The 25810-nt window shown below is 42.0% G+C and overlaps 1 protein-coding gene across 1 annotated transcript in view; it reads right to left on the reverse strand.

The window, feature by feature from the left end:
* Positions 1–21422: 21422 nt before the first annotated feature.
* BCL11A (BCL11 transcription factor A) overlaps positions 21423–25810 on the reverse strand; it is a 95347-nt gene continuing 90959 nt past the window's right edge. The window contains exon 4 of the mRNA XM_065400990.1: positions 21423–21841. Within this exon, the coding sequence (XP_065257062.1) occupies positions 21740–21841 (102 nt within the window). The 3' untranslated portion in view covers positions 21423–21739. The remainder of the gene's footprint in view (positions 21842–25810) is intronic.

Below are 25810 nucleotides of genomic sequence, written 5' to 3' on the forward strand. Positions count from 1 at the left end.
ATTTGGACTTGGCAATGGGGGGTGGGGGGGGGAATCTGATAAAAACAAATAGAGGTGAGGGCTTCTTTCAGGGGAAATGTTGAAATTCCTGGTGCAATTTTCTGGCTGGGCATCAGAACCTCTTCAGCCAGACACCAGCATCCCCTGATGCTTCCTCTCCAGGTTGCCCTGTTGTGTGAGTCCTCTGTGATTGTGAGCTAAGAGTGAAAGAAGAGGGGCAGCCCTCCCACTGCTAATAGCAGGAGAGGGGGAGCAGTGTCCCCAAGACTCCCCTTTATTTTAACCCCAACTGGGGCTTTCTTGAGCACAGACAGATCATGCAAAAGTGTAAGGAGCTATTTGTAATGCAGACAAATGTCCACTTGGGCCTACTTTAGGATTATCAAGCTTTTATGACCTAAGAGATATCTGAACACTGATTGCCAGAGGTGAATGACTGGGGCTTTAAGCCACTATACCAGCTGCATCACAGATTCTATCCTCCTGATTTGGAGGCAGACAAGAGCGAGCCAAAAGGCCATTTGTACTTCTTGTGAAGCACTAATTTGCTATTGCTTTATTTATTATCTGTAACAATTTCAAATGGACGTAACTGCCCTAAGTACACTATGGTTTCATTCATCTCAACTGAGGTTCCAGAGGACAATTCCATTAAGTAGAACTGGAACTCATTTCTGAAAGGATTGTGACTGAAAGACTGAAATATGATATCCCTCCACTGCAGAGCAGTCTCTTCAGGTCACTGCTCAAGGCCATAGACACAGCAGTGTGAGGAGAAGGCTGTACTATTTAGCCATCAAAACAAACTTTTGCCTCCAGCCTTCTCAGTCTTTCCCCTTTAATAATCTATATAGAGTATTTAAATAGCACCAACCAGGATAGCATCTATTGTTGTGTGAAATAATAAATGTTGTTCATTCTGTGGGGCCTGATTTTCAGCTGGCATAAATTTGTATAGTTCCATTGACTTCAGTGGATCTACATCAATATGCACCCAGCTCGGGATCTCACCATGTATTTTAAATAAAAATACCATTTATTTCTCTAAGTTTGAGAACAAGGGTGAGAATTTTAGGGGTTAAATAATATAAAGTCTGGAGTTAGGGCATCAGGTTCCTTGACTACTGAAACCCAGACGGGATTTTTTTTTAACACAGTACTGTTTGACAAAGGTGTCATGTGATATTAAACATGATCTCAAACCTGTGAACACCGACCTTTGCCCCTCCTTTCAAATCTGAAATGTAGATTTGGCTTGGATACAAAATCCCGTCGACAGACCAGCACTGAAAGTTTGCACACCAGTTTGAATTGAAATGGTACAATGCTGGGGTCAGTGTAACATAAAACACTGGGGCCACTAGACATAACACAGACGCTTTATTTCTAAACACCATTATAGTAGTTAGCCGTCCCATCCCCCCAAGTCTCAAATGGACATGAACCTTCATTTAATCTTTTCAGGCAATTTTACAATCACTTTCATAAAACCATGAGGGCCATGAATGAATTATTTTAGATATGGTGTGCCTTATCTAGAACTTTTATATGCCTCATTGCTTCTGCAGCAGAGGAGACTCTTAAGATGGGATGTAGAAATATGTTTGTTACTTTCTACAGTGTAATTGTAAACCACAAGGAAGAATATCCTTCCTCATTTCACAGCTAAAAATCTAGCAAACCACAACTGCCTTCCTTGTTCAGATAGAGGCACGCCATTGATAAATGGGATTCCGAACAGTCAGGTTTATGCTAAAACACAATAGTGAGGAGGATATCCCCTGTGCAGATGTTAGCCCCTATCTTTTGAAAGGTGGTTTTGAATAGAAAAGCTGTGGGAACTGATAAAACATCTGGATTTGAACGATTTATTGAGAGGCATTGGCGAGTCACCATGTTAATCTCTTGTCCCTAAATGAAGGATAGGATGAGGTTAAGAAAATCTGGAGGTTCAGAAGGCGCTAAGCTAGGAAAAGAGTAGGAAAAACATTTTGTTAGCATTTCAGCCAATTAGAAGGCAAAATTTGATTGACTGTTTTGGTGAACATTTGTGCAGGTCCAGTTTTGTTCACACAAACATTCGCAGGGAAATAATTTCTCATCCACAGCTGAAATTCAGCTGAAGCAAATTTTCAAGCAAAATCTTAGAATTTTGAAGAAAGAGAGTAGGTACATGGCAGAGAAGGACCAAATGGAGAAGAAAAGACAGAGGGAGGAAGAGGCTGAGTGAACAGGGTAAAAAGAGGTAGATGGCCTGCTCACCAGCCATATGGGTCCATTTCACAAAGGGGAAGGTGCAATCAGAAATGGGAGGAACTTGACTAAAGAACAAGATACTCCTATACTACAGCAGAGGAAGAAGAAGACCAGCATAAGCTAATAATGCTAATGGTAGGTTTAATTGATGCTTTTCCTGTATTGATGGTTTTTCAGCCTGCCTCTTCTGCCATTCCCACTCGTGCTTTCAGAGCCCTAATCTTAATGCTGTAAGAGAGATACAATAACATTTTTTATTTTCATAGAAATTCATCCTTTGGTCACATTCTGTACATTAACATACTCCCTGGAACTTGATTTCTGAGTATAAAAAGAGAAATGGGTCCCAGTGTAAGGGTCTAGCCAAGCTGCTCTCAGCATAGGACTTGGAAAAGAGGGGGACCAACATTACACCTCTGCATTTCCAAGATCTGGAGGCTGACCAGGAGCTGGTTCATCTTCCTCTCTCCCCTGCAGCATACTCTAGACGAACCTCAGGGTGAGTTCTTCTGCTCAGCTGACTATGGCTCCAAAGGGCCATTCCAGCATGCCAGGAATATCTGGAGCACAGAGGCGCTCCATACACACTCCTTTCCCCCAGCCACACTCCCTAAAAGGGGTCTATACTAACTCCATGCCATCTATGCAGGGGGAATTCCCATCTGGCTGGATCTGCTCTTCACTGCCTCCTGCAGGACTTTGAGGCATGATAGGCTGAGAGACCCATGTGATTCCACAGGAGGTAGAGGATGTGACAAGCCTCCACAGGGTGGATCTAAATCCCTCACAGGGTGTACGTGCAACAGAAGAACCTTGGCCTGCAGATCTCTGGCAGATCTGGTATTAAAACCCCAACATCTGGAGGGGGCAAGGAAGGAGCACAGCTGCCATGGTGGCTACCACAGCTCTGACTAGTAGATGTAGGGCAGCTCTGCAGACATTGGATAAAGTTTCACAGTCTGTGGCGAACCCTGGGCTAGATCTGCACACTCAGACTTGATGCAGGGGAGAGAGTCTGGCTGTTTAATAGGATGATACATTATTAACTCTTGAGACTCCTGTACCTATTGCATGTAACATGTACAGGATAGAATTTGGCATGCCTTTGCAGTACAAAGGGTGGCAAGGGAGTGATTTCTGTCTACACAGGGGCACTTAACATACTGTACGGAGGTGCGTGTGTCTCTCCCCTTCTGACATGGCAGGAGGCCGCACCTCCTCGCTGCTTCGCAAGCAGGGCACAGCTCACAGCCAGTGAGTCCACCTAGTAATTAGTCCAATTAGCAGTTAGTCCTTCTGCCAAGTCCTTCAATCAGGGCGGTTCACAGTTTATATCTCAGGCTGAGTCCATGCGATACAGCCCAGCAGTTCAGGGTGGGGAATTAGCTCCCAACTGGGAGTGACAGCAAATGCGCCTGGTGCCCTAGCTCTGGCAGGCGCCAGACCAATTCAGGCCTCCTGGCCTATTAGTGGGGAGGTGGCCACCCCTCCACAGGTGGGGTGCTCGGGGTAGGAGGACGCAGGCCCTCCCACTCCACTGCGTCCCAGCCCAGGGCCCTATTAGTGGTGGGGTAGTTCGCCACTAGGTCAGCGGGGATCCGCCCACAACACGCTGGCCAATTCACAATAGTTCCATAGCCAAACCCTAGTCGGCATCCCTGGGCTCCTTCCTACTCTCCCCAGCTTGGGGTCCCTGGGTTCTGGGATTGTCCTTGGTCTCCCCTGGGTAAACAGCCAGTGGCAGCCCCAGCAGTTCATCAGCGTTGCTGGTCTCCGGCAATTCAGGTAACTCCTCTGGTTGGGCAGCCGTCTCCTTCAGCTCCGGGCTCTGGCAGCAAGGAAGAGACGTCCTGCTCCTCTGGCAGCTCTCCCCCTACTGAGCTAGGAGGCGGGCCTTTTATAGTCCCACTTCCTGTCCCGCCCCTCTGCTTCCTGCGGGGCGGCCACAGGTGGCCTGGTTCTAAGGTGACCAGATGTCCCGATTTTATAGGGACAGTCCCGATTTTTGAATCTTTTTCTTATATAGGCTCCTATTACACCCTACCCCCTGTCCCGATTTTTCACATCTGCTGTCTGGTCACCCTACCTGGTTCTGCCCACCGGGGGGTGATTTCACGTCTCTCCCCTTCTGAAAGGGCGGGAGGCCGCGACTCCTCACTACACATACCTGAGATGCAATCAAATAAATTGCTAATACTAAACAGTTAAGAGGACATCCATAGATGCCATCTGACAGACGGCACACTCCCTGAGCCCACAGTTTTGGTTAAGACACATGGAAGGCTGGGGGAGACACAACACTGTACTGCCTCCTGCTGATTGGCTTCAGACCTATGACCTCTCACACACTGGTGCACTTTACTGTCACCATCAAACCCCATTTTTCTAGCAAGCAGCAGGGTTATCACATATTACTACCTGGGAGGCATTCCTGGTGATTTCTAGAAAAAGGATTCATCATAAGGGAATCAGCATAGCTGGAAGCCGATGTCCCAGTGTGAATGGCACTGTTGCATCCCCAAATATACACAGCCAAAACCGTCTTAAGGGGAAATTTGTTTGCTTTTAGTTTTCCTTTCTGTTGAATAGCTTTCAACTGTGGAGCCCTTATTTGGCAGATTGATAACACATGACCCACTGCCCCAACCCACATCCCACATCACTACTCTTACTTTCCTCTCCCCCATCTGCTCTCTCTCCCTTTCTGGGCCCTTCCCCTTTTCCTCCATCATACACATAAAGTGGTGAATGAAAAGCACCAGTAGCTGCTTAAGGTATTTGCTCTTAGTCAGCATGGGTCTTAGGCTGCTATAGTAGACACAGAGGAATTGTATTTATTTATTTGGTTCCCTGCAGTATCAACTCATTTCTTCTTCCACCAAGGTCAGAACTTGCTTTGTCTGGAAACCACCAGCACCTTTAAGTGGATTTCAGTGCATAAAGATGATGACCCAGCTTCCATTGAAGCCAATGGGAGATTTGCCATTAATGGCAGTAGGAGCAAGACCTGGCCTACATGTAAGTAAACATGTTTTTAAAGATCCCCTAGGTACAGAATAAAACTGAAGTGGTTGAACACATTCCTGTTTCCAAACGATGGAGGTGACAGTAATGTGTGGGCTATGCTCACCAGCTATGATTGTCAGTGTAACATCGGTACTACCAACCCCAAGCATCCCAAAAGCATGATTCAGGCTCCTCAAAATGAGTTTTTTTAAACAAAATAATAAACTCAGTGGGGCGGTATTTGCTTTTGGACTTTTGAGGCTTTAAGGTGCTCTCAGATGACATTTTCAAGCTTTTCTCTGCAATCATGACAGCTAGGAACTTACTTTTTAAAAAAAAAGTAAAATCTGTCTGTCAGATTTTCACATAACCACATGACTCCTGGTGCTGAGCTTTTAAGAAGAACACCAGATATGGCAAGAGTTAGCAATACAAGGGATCTGTACAACATAATGCTTTAGCCTGCAAGGAGGAGGAGTGGGAAAGGGAGGGGGAGGCTTATAAAATGGCAGACAGATGATCTCATCTCTCACTTTGTCTCCTCTTCCCCTCCCCAACCACCCAACCAGCTTATAATAGGTCTGAATCCTACCACTGCCTCTGCAACCCAGCGTCCCGTTTCCCAGCTCAGTTGGCACTCTCACAAGTAACACCCTCTGTAAGAAGGGACAGGCAGGCTGCACTCCAATGGAGGTACTTAAAGGCCAGCAAAGAACTGATCTATAACAAGCTAGATGCTGTAGCGTCTTTCCCTACATGTGGAGATGGCATCCTTGATCCATGAGGCTCCCTCATGGAGAAAGGCCACTGTCAGCCATGCACTTTATCAATGATTTAAAGTTATATTGCTTTCTGTTAGCTGCCACAGGTACCAATACGGCGATCTGTGGATTGATCATCAGTGGATAGGTTAGCATGCTATTCCTTAATGCGACATCCATTTATTATAGTAACAGTGCATGAGCCCTTTTCTTTGCTAAATAAATACCTATTTTATTAAGAATGTGTTTTGAAAAATAACTCAGAATTGTATTTGGGATTGTTTAGACTGCTGGTTATTTTAAATAATTTATTGCTGCTAAGGACCCGCAACGAAGCTTAGAGCTTCATTGTGCTGGGCACAATTCAACCATGTGGCTTGCAGCAATGCGTGTGGTGTAACAAGAATTCAAGGTCCCGGGGGTTAATCCCACACAGGAGAGTGAAAACTGAGGGAGACTGTCGTTGCCACTTCTCTCAGCATGGGAAGGGGGTTCCTTACCCCACTCCTGGGGAATTACAGTGAGACAAGCCCACGGATGGACCCTGAGATCCACCCGGAAGGCCAGGACATCCGTGTGGAGGATCTGTTCTTCTGAACTGACTCCCAGCACCCCAGTCCTCTCTGGGATATGCTCCTCCAGTACCCCAGTCCTCTATGGGATATGCTCCCATGGGTTCCCCTGCCAGCCACAGACCCTGAAGCCCCCACCCTCTGAGGGAGATTTCAAGATCCTGAATGGGGAGTCCATATAAGTGAATGCTTATAAATGAGCCAGAGAGCACTACAGTAGGCAGGGGAACCTGATGAGATTGAGGTGGGGATGACACTGGATACAGAAACCAGCCCCACTGCCCCCATTTCCCCCTTCCCCACCTGCAGAACCCAAGTTCTCCCCCCAGAGAGGAGTATCCACAGGCTTGAGGGAAAGTGAGGATGGTCAGATTTTGGAGGAGAGCAGCAGAATCAGAGCCCAGACTTCTCTGGGGTCACCTATTCCTAATCCTCACCTGTCAACTCCTGATGCTGGATATGGAGTGCAGAAGCAGAAGTCGGGGTGGGGGGGTGGAAATAGGTTAGTGTATTAGATTATGTGCAGTATTCAACTGTGGGCTCATTCTATTTACACTGCCATCTCCATCCTGATATTTACATTTTGCCTTTTCACAAAGTTCACTTTGTAAATGATGAGTAAAATTCCCGTCTGTTCGGCCAGGCAATTTTGGGCCGCATGTGTGTGTATATGTTCTGGGAACTCCTTTGTGAATTCAGGATGGAAAAAGCACAAGAGCTCATAAAATGCCTCTTTAATATTGAAAGGATATCTGAGGGAGGATTACCACAGCAAGGGGCTGATCTATTGGAAAGGTTTTTTATAGAAGGTATTTAATACTATGTGCAACAAATGATAAAAACCATCTAACTGATGCTTCAGTCAGTGGAGCCCTCAGCTAAGAATTAGCTGACTGACAGCCCTGTAAACCTTGCCTCATAAATACTCCTAGACTAACTAACCTATGGCCTCATATCGCTGCCTAACTGGTCCACTAACCCTGTTACATGTTAAATTTATGATTCTTAAACAAGATAAAAGAAGGATATACTGGATTTATTTTCTTTAAAAAACCCTGCATTTCTCACAGGGTATGTCCTACCTAGCAACTGAAAATGGACGTTAGCCACTAACAACCAACTTTATGATCTTAGCAGTACTCATCTGTGCAATTTTTTTAAACAAATCTTGATGAACAATGACCTATGCTCGTAACAGGAAATCTTCTTCTTCTAGTACAGGTCAGGTGTGAATAAATATTCTATCAATGACTGGTTGCAAGGAAGGGATGAAATGCGAAGGCAGATTGGAGGCTCCAGATTTGCTTTAGGGTGTGAATTAGGGCTGGGGTTCAAAGTTTGGGTTTCTGTTTGATGATGGCACTGTAATCTCAGAGCTAGTATGTTCTCACGAGATTTTGGCTCTAATGGCTCATAAATTCATCTGATCTTGTGAGATTTCTCACATCTTAGACCAAAATCTCATGAGGGAGGATGCTTTCTCTCACAAGGTTTTGGCTGCTTCCAGTGGGGAACTAGTAGAAGTGCCCCTCTTTAAATTTTGTAGTTGATCCAGAACCAAAACTTCAGTGGTGGGCTCAGACCCGGGGATATGAATCCAATTTGTGTGTTAATCGCTGTAAATGGAGCACCCAGCTCCTTCATGGCAGATGCTATAGAAATCGGTAACATAAATAAATAAACTAATCCCTAATTCCAAATGGAGAGGTATTTACCTGGTCTCTCTATTGTACTCAACAACCCCTTGATCCCAGCATATTACATAGAAAAGTACAATAATGTCTGTCTGAAAAGCAATCTTGTGGGGGTTGGGTTTTCTTTTTTAACTTTGAAAAGAAAATTTTAGTTCTCCAATCACTACACCACCCAGCTGTCTGAATAACGCCTTTTGTCTTGAAGTATGTGAACTACGGGTACCACATTTTCGTTGCGTTTTAGAACAATTCTTGACCTTTAAACTTTAAAGCTGGATGGAGAGCAGACAAAACACTTATAGGCTCTCTCTCTTTTATCTCAGCTGTCCACACCTTGCATTCCAAGTCCCTCTTCTATCTACAGACTTTAACCTCCACTGTTTGACAAGCAGCTAGGTCTAAGGCAAGGGCAGTGATTATACTGTTTTGTAACTTACCAAAAAAAATAGATTGTAGGAAACAAGAACTGACCAGATGCAACTCACAAGACAAATATGGTAAAGTCTCTAATCTCTCCCCTGCCTGGCCAGAATAAATATTTCAAGCCAAATCATCAATAGCCTTACGTTCAGTTAGGCAAACTAAACATTTTATAATCTTTGGATGGATTTAACATAGCAGAAATAAATAATGCTGTCAGCATCAAATCAGTTCAGCTATATGGTTACACCTTTGAAATGAACCCCTCAACCCAATAGACCCCCCCAAGTGAGAAGATTCATTCAAAAAATCCAAAAATTAAAATGTAGACCAAGGCAAGTGCCTATCAGAGTGCCCTTGATCTAAAGAGCAATCGTGTCAGCTCCAAGCCTCAGCATGAACATAAATGTGTTGGAATAAAGCCAATTTTAGATCCATTAATCCCACTCCTGAGATGAAATACATAAATATATGTAGGGCCAGATTCGGATTTCAGTTCCATTACTGTAAATCTGGAGGAACTCCAGTCAGTGAGGTTATTCTGGATTTGCACTGGTATAACAGATCTGAATCTGGCCTTCAGGATTAACTTCAAATTTGAAAAAAGCTTTCCTTACTCTGTGTGCCATGGACATTCAGTGTTCAGGCCTGCCCTCTATGGCAACATGAACAGCACCAGGAGACTCAGAAAATCATGCATTGCTTATGTTGGCATCAGACCAGTTGTCTGGATTTACACAGTCAGACAGAAATAGGGCTCGTGGGTTCAACCCTGTCTTTGACACATGGCAGGAAGGGGACACTAGATCACTAGGAGCCTAAATGGACCTCAAGCTGTCTGCATTCCAGTTTTCCAGAGAGCCCAAACAAATCAAATAGAAATGGCCCCTTCTTCTTACCTCCCACTAGTACTGAGTACTGGGGAGTGACATGGGAGACTGGCTCAGATATTCATTTCTGTGGCACTGATAAAGGAGATACACAAAAAAACCGGAACATGATGAAATGCTTTTGGGGAAAAATAATAACCATTTAGTTAAAGACTCTTGAAATCTTAAAATAAATGCTACTTACCTGGCCAGATCATCCCATCAGTGTACGGTATAAAAATCATACTTAGGAGCGAGATCATGTGTTTGTGATCTGAAAACAAGAATATGAAAGCACTGGTGCTGACCTAATAAATGTCTCCTGCGGTCAAAGTTTGGCCCAGGAAGTGCTTTTGAATTATTACAAAATGATACAACATTTTCACAAAATGAGACATTTTCTGTGAACTCTGGGTGAAGTGGAACCGAGCAGTTCCATTCTAAGGCCAATCTTTAGAATGGGTGTGAAAGTGGTGTTGAGGCTGAGTTTCAAACCCATTAAAATAGCAACTTCTAAATGGAATTCTGACAGAGGCTTATATATAACCTCAAGGTCAGCATCTCTCTGATATATGCTGGGGTCATGCATTCACAGCCAAACAACAGCATTTCAGGGTGTGTCCTATGAGAGGTAGGTGGGCCTGTCTGGTTAAATCACTGGCCTAGGCCTGACAAGAGCTGGGTTCAATTCTTACCTGTGCTGTAGACGTCCTGTGTGACACTGGGTGAGTCACTTAATCTCTGTTTAGCTTCATTCCCCATCTGTAAGGTGAGGAAAATAATACTCCTTTCCCCCATCTTTGTCTGTCTTGTCTATTTAGACTGCATGTGTCTCAGGGTAGTGACTGTCTCTTACTATGCAGTGATTAGGGGCTGATCTTGGCTGGAACTTCCAAGTGCAAGTACATTTGTTCCATATATTGCAGGGTGACAAGAAACCAATTTGTCCTTTTAATTTTGTCACCACAGTAATACAAACTGGAGTAAACCCAGTTTAACGAGCATTTAATAGTGACTTTCTTTTTTCCATGATCCACATCTTCAAAATATGCAGGCTGAGAGACAAGAGGGCAAGATCCTCAGTTGTTGTAAATTCACATAGTTCTATTGGCTTTGGTAGAGTTATGCCACTATTCACCAGCTGAGGATTTGGCCCAAATAATTTACATTCTCTCTCAGCTACATGGGTGTTTATGGGGTTGCACAGATGTAACTGACAGTAAGGTTTGGCCTAGTCTTTCCTATTCACATTGACCCAGTCAAGGAAGTGTAATAAGCTGGCAGGAATTTACTCCTCACAAATTAAGACCCATTTAGATTCCAGCATGTGTACATGATATCCATTCTCCTACAAGTACAAAAGGTTGTGTATCCTCCTGACACCCAAGTTACCACTTGGGATCCTCAATTCTGCCTCCATAGGCTTCTTCATGCTCTAAATTACCCTTTTTTCTTTTCTTTTTTTCAAGTACGTAGCACACAAAAAAACCACACAGGCCAACTTCAGAGATATTCCCACAAGAAAAATTAAATACTCTTAATGCTTTTTTAAAGTGAATTGGGCCCCTTCATTTGCATCTCATAATAAGGATGTTATCATACTGGTTTATGGCTCAGCTCTTTAGTTTCTATCTCTCAGGGGCTAGATTACCCCTCATGAGTTCAATATATGTCTGTGAACTAATGTAATTTTAAAAACACTTTTCTTCCGAATTAACATTACTACCCTTACAAGTTAAAGGTTCTACTTGCCAACGTGTATGGAACGTTTGCAATCAAGAGAAAACCTAGCTGGATATTACACTTCGGAGTGTGGTTACTGATGACCACGGCTGCCTCTATATACAGCCAGCTGAGTCAGTAATCTAGCTGGGTAGTAGCTGAAAAACCTTTCTCACCTCCTTACACTGAACCATAATCTCCAGTGTGCTCAGTCTCTTACATTTAGATTAATTATAAAACATTGTCACTAGAATATTAAAATAGTGTTTAATACACAAAAGGGAATAAGCTATTCTGGAAAATGCATAATTTTCCTGTGATCATTTCACTAGTTACATGCAATAGGATTTTTGTCCATCCTGCTTATGGGTGGCACATGAACCGCCAGTTCAGGGAGGCTAGCCCCCAGGCCCGCCCCTTCCCCCACCCACACACCTCCCACACTGGAGCCTTCCACTGCGGACACCTTCTCCTCAGCCCTGGGAGCACCAGGTGGGTGGCCTCAGCCCCATAGTGCCAGGCAGCAAGGCCCAGCACCCCCAGCCCCAGATCGCCTGGCAGGCGGCCCCAGTGACCCCAGCTCTAGAGCACTGGGCATCCTCAGCACCGGCCCCAGTTGCCACAAGTCCCAGGCCACAGGCCGACCTGCCCCAGCCCCAGCCCGGGCCACGGGGGAAGAGCAGGAAGCAGGAGGGGGCCTCAGGGCAGAGCATGGGTGGGGCCATGCCTGGCTGTTTGGGGAGGCTCAGCTTCCCCTGGCCTGCAATACCCACTGTCCATGCTCCTGATTGCCAGCTATAGTTTTCAATAGCTTCCTACTTTTGCAGCTATCATGATGTAGTGCTTTTGAAAACCATGTGCTTAGCCCATCAAAAACTAAGGACGCCTGTGTTGAAGGGATCCCTTGTTGCAACCATTGCCTCTCTACAGCAATGGTTGTAAACACAAGGATGACTAACCCATAAAAGGGAAGTACTCATAGGGTCTTCTCTCCCCCTCACCCATCTCTGAATATGGAGTTGTATACATAAATTGAGAGAAGAATAGACCCATATAATGTCTCTTCTGGGAGAAGAAAGCAGGCAGAGCTTGAATATGCCAAAGCCAACCTCTTCAAAAGTGTCCATGTGAGCTGTGGTGAGTGCTCAGCACTTCTAAAACCAGACTCCCCTAGGTGTCTCAAATTGGGTCCTCAGACTCAGAGGCACCCACAACTAGTACACACGCTTGAAAGTGCTGACCCAAGAGTTATTTTAACCAGAAACCATTAATCACTCCCATTCATTATTTTAGATTGCCATACTCTATCTTTGCAGGAATGTGTCATCTTCTCAGGAATGGAGAAGGGAAAATATAACAAGAGTTAAAGGCACTTACCAGTTGGAAAAGAGGGAGAGGTAGCAAGCAGCCGCCAATCGCAAAATGGCCCCTCTAGGGTTGCAGCTGCCTGTCTCTGCCAAATTTAAAGGGCAAGTCCCAGGAAAGCATGCTGGCAAAAAAAGCTCCTAGATAAGGGTAACCCTACACTGAGGCGAGTTGAAGGGACCAAGCAATCACCAATAAAGGTGATTGGAAAAAGGTTACTTCTGCATATCACAATACTGTTTCAAAGGATTTTTTTTTCTGGGCAAAAGTCCAGATTTTCTTTTCACTACACTGGAGTAAGAATCGATTTCCAGGGAGTTGATTCCGATGTATTCTGTTGTAAGTGAGAGGAGATTTAGTCTGGCACCCGAACCACATACTGGATGGCCAAGGAGTTGATAATGGGACTCAGGAACTTTCACCTCTAGCTCACCAGTTTGAATTTGGCCCACATCACTAGTAGCCAAACATTTTTACCATTTGATGGCTATTCTTGTATCCTATGTATGAAATGGGTTCGTGGTATCACTCCAGTTCCTTGTAGGAGACAAGTGTCTACATCATGAAACCCACCACCCTCCCAATTGGTACTAACTGGCATGCTTGTTAGCCAACTCACTGCCAAGGGAATGAAGGCCAAACTAACTTCTCACTCCTACAATGTAGTCTCTGCAGGTCAGAAGTGAAGTGAATGAGGAGCTGTTCAAACTTCATGAATTTTAGTGAAGTTTGAACAGCTCCTGCCTATTCTGAACCAGTTCTCTGGATACAAAAACTTGTTTCCAGTGCCACCAAACTGGCACTTTTCACAAGCACGAAATTAATTTAGGGCCAGGTTCTACACTGGGTAGCATTTTACTCTTCAAGTGGCCCATGTGGGAGGCAGAAACTGGTCCTAAATTATTTAGTTTTTTTTAATGTACTGACTGGCTGTGCAAATTTGCCTTTGTTAAAGAGAGGCTCTCATTAACCAGTCTTGGGGCATTTTTTTTTAAACTTGAATGTGCTTTTAACTAGATAAACAAACAGGTAATTATACAACTCATGAAGTAGAGGAGTCAGGATAATACATTGAACCACAAAACTCAAGCACTAAATTATAATACAGTGAGTAGAGTAATGCCTTGTGACACCTCATTCTTTTCAATTGTAGCTTCCAAAAGCTGCCCCTTTCTGAACTTTCCGTGCTGCTGAACAAAGGCATCGGACACCATGATGTTACCAGGCATGATGTGTCAACCAACCTTTAACCCTGAATACCCATCTGGGGATCTGAAAGTCAAACTGGATTTGTTCTTGTTTTCATTATCATCATCAAGAATAAGGTCTCTTTGCAGTCTGAATTATGACATCAAATATTACACCATGGTCACCCTCAGTTCCGTTACAACCTCAATGCATCTCCATTGTCCTCAGTGGGGGTTTCACCAGTGATTGGGCCTCTACCTGGAACTTAGTAAACAATTCTGTTGATGATACACAAGAAGGAATAGAACCCAGCTGCCTCTCTCTCAGCAGAGCTGGTTCTGGACTGCTACCAGCAGTAAAAAACTTCCTTTAGTCACTAGGTCAGCAGGTCCAAATCTGAACACCCCCCCCCCCCCCCAATCTGAGCTGTTGAGCAAGAAGCTGGCATTTTCTCAGAGCGTCCGTTTAGAGCTTGGTTTTACAGAATTGTTCAGCTTGCAAAAGCCACCAGCACAAATGTTACTAAGGGCTGGTCTACACTAACCCCCCCACTTCGGACTAAGGTACGCAAATTCAGCTACGTTAATAACGTAGCTGAATTCGAAGTACCTTAGTCCGAAGTTACCGCGGTCCAGACGCGGCAGGAAGGCTCCCCCGTCGATGCTGCGTACTCCGCTCGCCGAGCTGGAGTACCAGCGTCGAAGGCGAGCACTTCCGGGATCGATCCGGGGCACTTCCGGGATCGATCCGGGATCGATTTATCGCGTCTTAACTAGACGCGATAAATCGAACTCAGAAAATCGATTGCTTACATCCGGACCCGGATGTAAGTGAAGACGTACCCTAACTGGCAGCCATTGCTGGCAGTGTCACCAGACTCAGAACAAACTGAGCAGCATATAGACTGAGCTACCCTCTCACCCTGTAAAATGACATCCCTCCAGATCAGGGCTGAGATGCATTGATAAGGTAATATGGGGAACATTGCAATGCCACTGCCCTTCCTGTATTTTTCTGAAGAGTAAACAAAGTACTATAGTGGCAAAGAACACAAACACAAGAACTCACATGGTAAAAATGTATTGAAATTACAAATGCTTCAATTAGAGCTCCATCCTGTAAGCCCTCTCTACACAAAACCTCCATGAACTTCAGTGGGACATCCACATTCGGGACATGATCCTACACCATTGAAATCAGTGGGAATTTTGCTATTGACATCAGTGGGAGTAGAATCAAGCCCACAAAGGGCTTGCAGAATCAGGCCCCTTGTTTCTGATACAGCACCTGCAGAAATGCCTCCCTTAAACCCCTTTGGAGTGGCTACCTTTGCATATCCTATTGCAGAAGACAGGATGCACATGGGAAAAATTGGATTCCTGATGCCAAAGGATTAATTGTTCAATGGATAATGTGTATTTACGACCTGGCATTCTCCATTTCTAGCTGGAAAATGTTAAATTTCTAGTAATTAACTGGTTTAGGACTTACAGCTTTTAGCTACAGGCTCTTTGATGTGTGTTTTAGAATAACACATCCATCAAGTTATGTGGATCTTCTGCAGGATCACATAAGCAATCTGGCAAGAGTCCATGCCTGAAGTTATGGAAAACAGCTTTCATGTGGACAGAGGTGACTCTGCCTTTGGTGTGTGGCCCTTAGCCTCTTGTCAGCTCCATGACATTAAGAAAAGTTCTTACTGTTCTATCTAAACCTCGCCATTGAGAAAATTCATTTTGCCTGGCATTTATGGGGATTAAATTTAGTAATAATTGTGCTAGGTTAGGTGGAAAAGACAGAAGGAATTGCCTTTTGTGTTATGTTTAAGCAATTTTATAGTGCTATAAAATGTCACAAAAACTTGAGAGGAAATAGTTCCATTTTATTGGTAGTAAGTCTTTATTAACCCTCCTCTATTTACATAGTTTGTAAAAAGCATCAGCCCATCATGTTCATCAGCACCAAGGCTGGGTGGCTTACTTTCTTGGCCAACACAATATGGCATATGCATTTGAATACTAGAAACCAAATACTGCATGCACAACTCCCATCAATGGGAGGGCCATACATTGACCATATGTGGCCCTTTGTCACAAACATGGCAGACACCTGCGAAAAGGAAGGAGCTTGCATACATTGCCTCTGGACAACATGGAATGGAATGGAAATCACCACAGTTTTGAAGAGTTAGCAAGACTAAAATGAACTAACAATGTTAAGGTATCACAGAGTACAAAGTTCTATCGCTGTAAAGTTTGGAATCTTCTTAGCGACATGGTTATCCATCTTTCCATCTATCCAACTCATCACACTATCAGATAATTAGGTATAAGGCAAACAGATATAAATATGGGCAAGAAAAGCAGGAAGCAGCCTGCCTCTTTCACCTGTCCATTGTTATCATCAATACCATGATTTCTATTGTTTCATCGTAACATTAATGGATCTAGCTATCCAGCCATCCTGTGTTTACTATCATGGCATATGAGTACCTATAGTATTGGAATTACAATAGAGCTGAGCCCGGGTAGTTCAAGAAAGAAATCACATATTGCTCAATATGGGAGGCCAGATTAAATTAAATTGGGGCCCACTGGTTCTGGCATCTAAACATCATCACTGCTAAAGATGCAATAGAAGTAGAAAACAAACAACCATATTTTTGCTATTATTTTTTTACAGGTAACTCCCTCCTTGTTTAAGAATAGTTGTATTATTTTGTTCGTCATGGAAGACAGACATTTAAAGGAAAACTTCTTTTATTTATCAGAACAATCAGAATTGTTGGTATAGAGGCTGGAAACAAAAATGTGGTGGAAATATTAATATATGAAGTCTGTTTATGCCTGCAACAATCTGAGAAATTTGGAAAAGGGTGCAGAGAGCAAAGAGGAGGCAAAAGAGGTACAATTCTTGATCAGTGACAACAGTGATAGTAATTTATAGCAGTATCATTTGAAATATCACACCACCCTGATTTCATATTAGCCAATCTTGAAAAGGAAAATATATTTAATGGATGACATGCTTCATCTTGTCACATATTATCCACCATTTCAGCTGCTCACATCCCAGACGCGGCTCCAGACAATAACAGCACAGCTGAATCTAACGACAATCAAAGGCAACATTAATGTCTACTCTAAAAAGTTAATGCACTTCAAGGGTTGTTGGCACCAAAAAGAAACCGAGTTGTAATAAGCAAATACTAAAATCCAACAATGAATTAGTCAGGTATTTCACTGGCTCACTAGCAGGACAACCTGCACACACCAAAAATCAAAAAGTTAAGATGAACAATGCATTTTCCTGGCAATATAAAAGTAATGAATAAATACCATATTCAGTAAAATAATCTTAAAAAGCCAAAGAAGAAACCCATTTCAATTCACCTTTTCCTGAAGTTAATAGTTATTCTGCCACCTTCAAACACAAAACTAAATATTGTCAGTGACAGGATTCAAGTATTGCTATTGGCTATTTAGAGTACCTAGCAGGATGTGATGTGAAGCAGGAATCAAAATGAAGTGTGGTTTTTGTTGTATTAGTTTTTTAAAATCCTGTTCACAGGTTCTAACAGGATACATAATCATTTCACTCATTTGAGATAAACATGGTTTAATAAGTGGCCAATTTTATGCTTGTTTCCCCCCACCCCCCACCCCCCCAATTTAATGTTGGAAAATTATATAACCTGGATGCTTCTCGATTCCTAAATCAACATAATTTGAAAGCAGAATTTAAGTAAGACTTCACAAATGTGTTAACCTTTCTGCATTTTATTATCATGAGACTGTCTTTAAAAATAAAATACAGCACAGACAAAATGCTTGCACATTGAAAGAAGCTTTTCAAACTAAAACCAAAGCTAAACTGTCTAATTTCCGCATATCTTGCTCATTTCAGACCATTACAGTATGTTGGATTGAGTAACAAAAAGAGCTTTTAAATTTGGTTCTTAAAAGTGAACTGCAGCACTTCTAAAATAAATACAAAAATTGTTTAACATCCTAAATCTTTTAACAGTAGATATGTGCAGACTTTAAAATTATGAATACATTTTAATACAAAGTACTTGAAAATCATGTAATCTTTAATTTACAGCTCAGGACCTGAGTTCAAGGTTCTGTGTTTCTCCTTAAAGAGCTGATTGTGCAGTATACTGTGCATTTCTAATATGTGAGATTTTTTTTCTTGTCAAGAAAACAGAGCAACCTTGAGCTTTTCTGCTAACAAGCTGCTGTACATTATTTTCCCCACTCTTCATACACAGACACAGCCAAGGATTCTGGGCAGGCTAGCCCAACAGTCAACTTCCCATCCTAAAAAGTACTATCATTAAAACTGTCCTTACAAGGCGTCCAAAGCTCCACGGGCCAGGTGCTCGGCTGGTGTAAAGCAGCATGGCTCCATTGGTTTCAGTGGTGCTACACCAATTTCAATGGAGCTCCTACGATTTATACCAGCTGAGAATATAGTCCTAATGCACACGATTGCAATACAGATGGTCTTACACAGACTGAAGATGAGCCTAGTGCTTCATTCCAGCATGGGGTGTTTGTAAATGGTATCAGCATCCGCAGTGAAACATGGAACCCTGAGCTCAGTTCTTAACAGTTACTAAAGCTTTCAACATAGTTGTTACATATATTTATAATTTTAAGGCAACACATGAATTCTGCAAATGACTTAAAATCTTAAATGTTTTTTTAATTCCTTCATTTGAAAAAAGAAGAAGAAAAGAATGTAACAATTTCACTTCACCTTCAACACAGTAGGAAAGTATTGTATCACTTTTGTCTCTGTGCCCAGCAGAACACAATCAGAGCATTGCTTGTGTTACTTCTACTTATTTGAATTCCTCCTAGATAGGGTAAAAATACCTGCTAGCCACCTGCTTCTACCAATTTTGAATGGTAGCAATGGGCCCTCTTTCTGCTCTTAGTTACACTGGTATAAATCCAGAGTGAAATAAGTGACCTACTCTGGATTTGTAGTGCTGTGACAGAGAGTTACAGGCTATGGCCCAGTGTTTCCACAATGTCCTGAAACAATCTGTGAACTGAGCTTTGTCTGCTCTTGGCATGTTGTGACGTATAAAAAAGTCACCAAATCTTCTGAAGTTTTTCAGGTAAGTATGTACTGAAGGATGTTTAAAAACAGATTATTGATTAAATGGTTTACAGCTATACAGAACTGTAACCAGCCATTCTGTAAATCTGTATTTTGGGGACCTAATTCAGTACTCTAGGGAAAAGAGAAGAGTTACTCCACTGCATAGGGCTCCAACTACACTATGGAGTAAAATTGACCCATATGCCACATTCTGAAACAGCCATGCCAGTGAAAATGCAGCTGCCTAGTGTACCCTGATGTGGAAATGGTTTGAGGCTGCCATGGGAGAGGCCAGCAGTTGATGGGAATTAACTCCTTTGCACATGAGGCATAATCAATCAAAGATGTAGGACGTGCTGTTTCAGTGCTCAAAAAACTCCTTGTAAACAGGTGCAGAGCAATGCACAGATATGGAGCAAAATGGGTGCCATTTTTGACACCCCTAGTTATGGTATAGGGATTGATCTGATCTGCTGATCTGCTATGGCTACACTGCCCATCACAGCCTGATCAACTATGGTCTATACTACCATACTGGGAGGGAGGTCTACGTCCATTATTCAATGTTAATCCTGCCTGTATTTTCACCAGCTGCATTTGCTCAACATTGGTCATAAAATTTGGACTTCGGGGTAAGGGCCATGCCTCTTGACAAATCTCCTTGCCAAAGTCCCTCAGGGAAGAATGGAGGGGTCCCAGCAGAGGCTGCTATTGGGAAAAGTGTATTACTAATGGTTCTGATCTAATTCAGCTGCAGCACAGACATTGTCACTAGTTCAGAATGTGGACTAGGAGGTCTGAACCATGACATTTTTGCCATTGGAACAACTCAGCCTAGTCCCTACCTGTGTTACCAGCATCTACATGCCTAGACTAAATGCAAAGTTACTTTAGCTCCCCATGCATTCTGGCAGAATTTAACCAGAAGCACAGCATATGTGGCCTGCTTCTGTGGCACCGCAGCTGCCATTACTGTGTACCAAATGGGGCCATCAGAGAGCGTGTAACACATGGATTATTGATCCGAGAAACCATAACACCTCAGAAGAAGCAGTAATAATCTGTTGTATCAATCCCTATTTATACACTGTAATCCACAGATCACTGATAGTTTATTGGCACATCTCCATTAATATTGGTGTGCACAGATGCTCATGCACTCTGCAACTACTAGTCTTAAGTCCTTTACAAAAGTTTGTTACAAAAGTGACTGTGCTTGTGCTATAACCACTTTCCCAAACAAAATAACATTTATATATATTTTTTAAAATGACCAAAAGGTGCTATTATTTTATCTATTTTGCAGTTTCATGAGCAAAATAGCAGCCTGGCCAAATTTTCACATTCAGCTTTGAAAAATAAATAAAAAAGCAAGTAACAATAATTAATAAATACAAATAAATAACTTTGACACCAGACCTGAGACCCTGCATGGTAAATTTCTACCTGGTATAAATTTTAGGGTGGTTTTACATGAGAATAAGATAATGGCACAGCTTGCCCTGCAGCATCAGGACTTAACCAAATAAAGGATTCACGTCAGCACTTAGGCCTGATCCTGTAACCCTTACTCACACATGGTCATCAATAGAATATACAGAATTCAGTGGTACAATCTGTGGCCCCAATTCAGGAACATACATACGCATGTACTTAAGTCCCTAATAGTCATATGAAAGTCAATAGGAGCACTCACATGCGCAAAGTTAAGCAAGTGTTCAAGTGCTTTATTAGATCCAACAGGACTTGAGCACATGCTTAAAATAAGCGTGTGGTTAACTGCTTTCCAGAATATGGCCGCTTGCACAAATAAGGGATAATTGTAACAAAGAGCAATCAATAACCACAGGGTTTTTTTGTGGGGGGGTTCAACTTTTCTTGGAGCTTACAGTATCACTATAATGAAATTATTATTCTCCTGAAAACAGTTAGCTTTTTGGACAAACAATGACAAATTAAAGTATGCTATGGATCATTCCCCCCCCCCCACACACACACACAACCTCGAAAATACATATTTTAACAGCAGAAATACAACACAGTAGGCATTATTCAATGGTTTGCAAATGATAAGATAGACAGTTAGGAGACCCCCCCACACTTCAGCATTAATAAACAACCACACTAGTTCTACATTAATTATAGTGTTGCAATAACAATGCTTTGCATTTTTAGTTTTCTTTGAAATGTATGCCATCTATAGATGGATAACTTCTTGTGTGTATATGGGTTCTGTTTTCTTTTTTAATCTCAACAGTTAATTTTATGCAGTGGATATGGTACTACAATGTCATACCAGCTGCATGGTCCTTGTTAGCATTAAAAATTAAAGAGCAAACAAAACCTAAAGCGCCAACATTTATTATGTCAAGTCTCCTCCTTGCCCCCCTCCTTTATTTATTTATTTATTTTTGCTATTTGTAACATTAGCCGCACTTAAACGATGGTGTGTAATGTATAAGAACAACAGGCTGGGTTCTCCACACTGTATCAACGTATACTCAAGAGGGCCTTTTCCCAATGGCATGGAAGCCAGTCAAAGCCATTGATGATCGATAAGCCCTTGACGGTGGGTTGTTTTTAAAAAAAAGAAGTGTTTTTATTCTATTAAAAATATATATAACATTGTCTTGCAGGCAGGCAGAAGGAGCCTGTTGGATGCTGCCTTCGGACGGTGACGTCTGAAGTTAATGTCAGAAATCATCGCAAAGCTAGCAAGATAACGGACCACATTCAGATGTCATGTAAATGGTGCACATTCCCCGTGTGCTTCACATTCTCTCAGAATTTAAGCGGTCTCGAGCTTCCATCCGAAAATTGCCACACGTCACGAGTTCCCTGGGCACTACGCCAAGTGGGGGTGTGTGTCGAACCTAGAGAAAGGATGGGGACAGAGGAAAAATAGGTGTAACACAGCCCAAAAGGTAAATTCTCCCTCCCCCCCCCTTTTTTTTTAACAAACTGCAACTTGAATTGTCAAAAGAGTATGTAACGCAATGGACACCGGGTTCATGATCTTAGTACGTACTCCTGCCATCCCACCAAGAATTCACAAACTCCCACATCACACATGCATGGGAATACTTCAAGCACAGCGAAAATACAGACAGTACAAATAACACTCCAGGGGGAAAATCCTCCAGTCTTAACTAAGTCTTAACTCAGTTAAAACACTGACTGACTCAGGTATTCCTCCCCCACCCAACAATCCTATTGACTTCAGCCAGAGGCTGGGATGCCACATAGAGCACGGCAAATCTTTTTTGATATACCACAAGCTGTACAGTTTGCAGAGACTCTTATGTCACTGAATTCAATTGCATTTGAATAACAGTGCAACTTATAGGGTGTACTGTACCTGGTGAAGTGTGAAATAAATGCTTGAGCCCTACAGGCCTGAGACAATGTTCATTGAAGTAAGTGGGAGGTGTTCCATCGACTTCATTGGCATTGGGTCAGGCCCTAGCTGAGCAAGTTGGAAAAATAAATGTTTCCCCATAGCTGAAGTATATAGTGAAATGCAGGCAGTGTAAAGGCCAGTCACCAATTATATATTGTACTAAAAGAAACAATAGACTAATGAACAAACTGCAGGCTCAAGAGCCTGCAGGCCTAACCTGTGGCAATGGCAGACCCAGAGATGCATTGATTAAGATCAATCTATACATACCGACCACTGAGTCAGTTTCTATGGAAATTGCCTCATAAATGTTTAAGTGTGTAGTTGAAGGGCAACTCATGAGCTACTTATCAAGATTAAATAAGAGGGCATAGCATAAATGGGTATAAATTAAAATAGCTCCATTAAAGTAAATAGCACTAGCCTGATTTACACCAGATGAGAGTCCAATTCTATGCATTTCTGCATTTAATACATATTAAAATAAGCCTGAGTTTTTCAAATGAGCCTAAATGAGTTAGGTACCTAGGGTGGGATTTTCAAAAGTTCCAAAGTAATTTAAAAGCACAAGTCCGATTGAAAGTCAATGAGACTTGTGCTCCTAAGTCACTTACACATTTTTGAAAATCCAACCGCTCTTACTGACTTTCAGTATTGATGAGAGTTGGGCATCTAACTTTCTTAGACTCCTTGAGAAGTGCCAGTCAAAACAGATACATCTGGATTTGGGAAACAGTGGCTTCCTTTCATGAATCCAGTGAAGTGCCTGCCAGGCAGTATCGTACTCACAATCCATAATATAATTTTCCCACACTTTCACTGTAAATGGTTTCCAACCTTTGCAAGGAAAAGAACTAAAATAACAGCTGGCATCTTTTTTTCTTTTTATACAAACTCTGCACTTCGATAAACCCTGAAACTGTATCTCATCAGATATGCCAAAGCCTTCTGAATGTCAAGCAAAGACATGGTATCACTTATTCCTGTATTTATCTCAGCTCTTGGAAATAAATATGAAACATCTGTAGCCTAAATTCTTGCTATTGTTTCAGTCTCTTCATTATACAAATCACTCAATTTGGAGGATATTAAATACTAATGGCAAAGGCATCTGCACAGTAAAAATACATTCCTCTTCTGAAGTTGATTGGTTTTGATATGTTATCAACTGCAATACTATTACCCAAATATTGTTCTTATTTATTGAGACATCTTTCCACAGAAAGTTAAATATAAAAAGTTTCTTGGGACAGTAGGTCATGCTTGTATGGAATGTTACAGCAGCTTAAGAACACATTATGGATGCCATATAAATCTGTTTCAGAATTCTAACAAACTTGAACGGGCCTCAATGGTTCATGGTTTTATAACACCATTAATTTATCACACGGTTAGAAAATGTCACATTTTGTATTACTATTTTTGCTTTAGTGTTCAGGCTACAACATGTTGTCATTTCTAAGTTATGTTCTTGTTGGCTAGCTTTTGAAGTTATTTAGGCGACGCTGTATATAATCTCTTAATGTAGGGGGTTCCTCAAGTACAGTGCTTGTGCTGCATGTGTGTACGTTGGAAATGAAGTGATGTGCCCAATGGATGTATTTAGTTTTTTGATATAAGTGTATAAATCAAATGTGTTATTGCAGAATTTTTTTTTTAATTCATAGCATGTTTTTCATCTTTCATTTGTTAGCAATGTGTACTGTATGTGATATATCACATATCCATCTGTATACCTCGACAGATAGCTAGATGGCTAGCTGTAGACACACAATTATTTTATATGTTTAACATGTTATAATGCAACATATAATGAAAATATGATTACTATATATGTGTGTATTAGAATTCAACTTAAAACAAAGATATAATTGTTATGATTGCTTCATAGACAGAACAATTAAATTGTCCTGTATATAAAATCTCTACTGCAGTACTAACAACTACTAAAAAAAAACAGTAAGAGAGAGAGAGAAAGACTGAACTCTTCATGGACATTTAATGGCAATGGATCAAAAATCATGTTGTTAAATAGCTGCAAAGTACCTGTCTGGTACCAGTACCTTGAGTTTAGACACAAGACTATACCTCTGAGACCTGTTTTGTTTACAGTTATTTGTCTTGTCCCAGTCAACATGTTCATCTTCTTCCTCCCCTTATCATCAAAACTACTATAGTGAATATTTGCTAGTACCCAAGAGGCAGATTCTGATCTCAGTTCCACTGGTGTAAATCCAGGGTCATTCCATTTAGGGGCTCAATCCTGCAAGACGCTGAATACTCTAGCCCTGATCCAGCAAAGCATTTAGCCATGTGCTTCACTTTAAGCACATGATTAGTCCTATGGAAGCCAATGGGATGACTTGCATGCCTAAAGTGAAGAACTTGCTTAAGTACCTTGCTGACCTGGAGACATATTTAGATGCATTAGTGGATCCAGGCCAGAGTGCTCAGCATCTGGCAGTATCAAGCCCCAAGTCAATGGAATGACTCTGGATTGACACCAGCGGAACTGAGGTCAGTATCAGGCCCCAATTTATCTTATATTTTTTTCAACCATTTTACACACCTGTTCAGACAGGGTAGGGAATAACTTTCATTTCTCCTGTCCTTAAATTAAAGGGAGCTTTATTTGTCTCTCTCAGAAAAAGAATACATGTTCATATTTTCTTAGCAAAAATGTCCTCTAAGGAGACGCTGGGCAAAATACAGGCAACAAATGATGCCGTCACAAGAAGACAACATAACAACTTTAGGGTTTTACAGAAATAATAAAAAAATTGTAATATTAACTCCATTACACTAGGAACAGCAAGAGACAGTATCACAGAGGTATGTGTTTTAATAATGTAAATAGATGCTGCAACATGCAGTATTTGTAAAACTGACAACATATACAGACCTCTAAGGAGAAAAGAAAACCTGAGTCCAGATTTGAAAGACAATGTATACACAACGTTTCATAAACTTGTAGGTTGTACAGAATATAATGGAAGGGGAGTTCCCACCCCTGATTTGTTTTCAACCAGTAAAACATTGTAAAAGAGGTTGCTGGAGTTTTAGGTCCAGGTTAGACTGATCTTGAATCCACAGGGCGTAGCACAATGCATCTCACAGAATCAGCTTCTGTACATGCATGCACATGAGCAGTGGCTGTTTTCGCTATTTATGTCACTGGCAGAGACAGTCACTCTGCAGGCCTGATATCAGCACCTTCCAATTCATCTGTCACTTTTGGGGTTTGTTTTGTGAAGGAAGAGGGGCTCGAAGAGTGGTATAGTAAACAGGTGAGAGGGGGGCTGCATATATTTCATCTCTGTCCTTGAATCACACTTAATGTTGCAAAAATGGGGAGGAAAGTCCCTTTCACAAACAAAGGATACCAAATGAAAGACATAGATGTCATTGTCATCAAGTTTACAGTTTATTCCTTAACTAAATG

The sequence above is a fragment of the Emys orbicularis genome, chromosome 3 (genome assembly GCF_028017835.1).
Source record: "Emys orbicularis isolate rEmyOrb1 chromosome 3, rEmyOrb1.hap1, whole genome shotgun sequence".
Classification (NCBI taxonomy): domain Eukaryota; kingdom Metazoa; phylum Chordata; order Testudines; family Emydidae; genus Emys; species Emys orbicularis.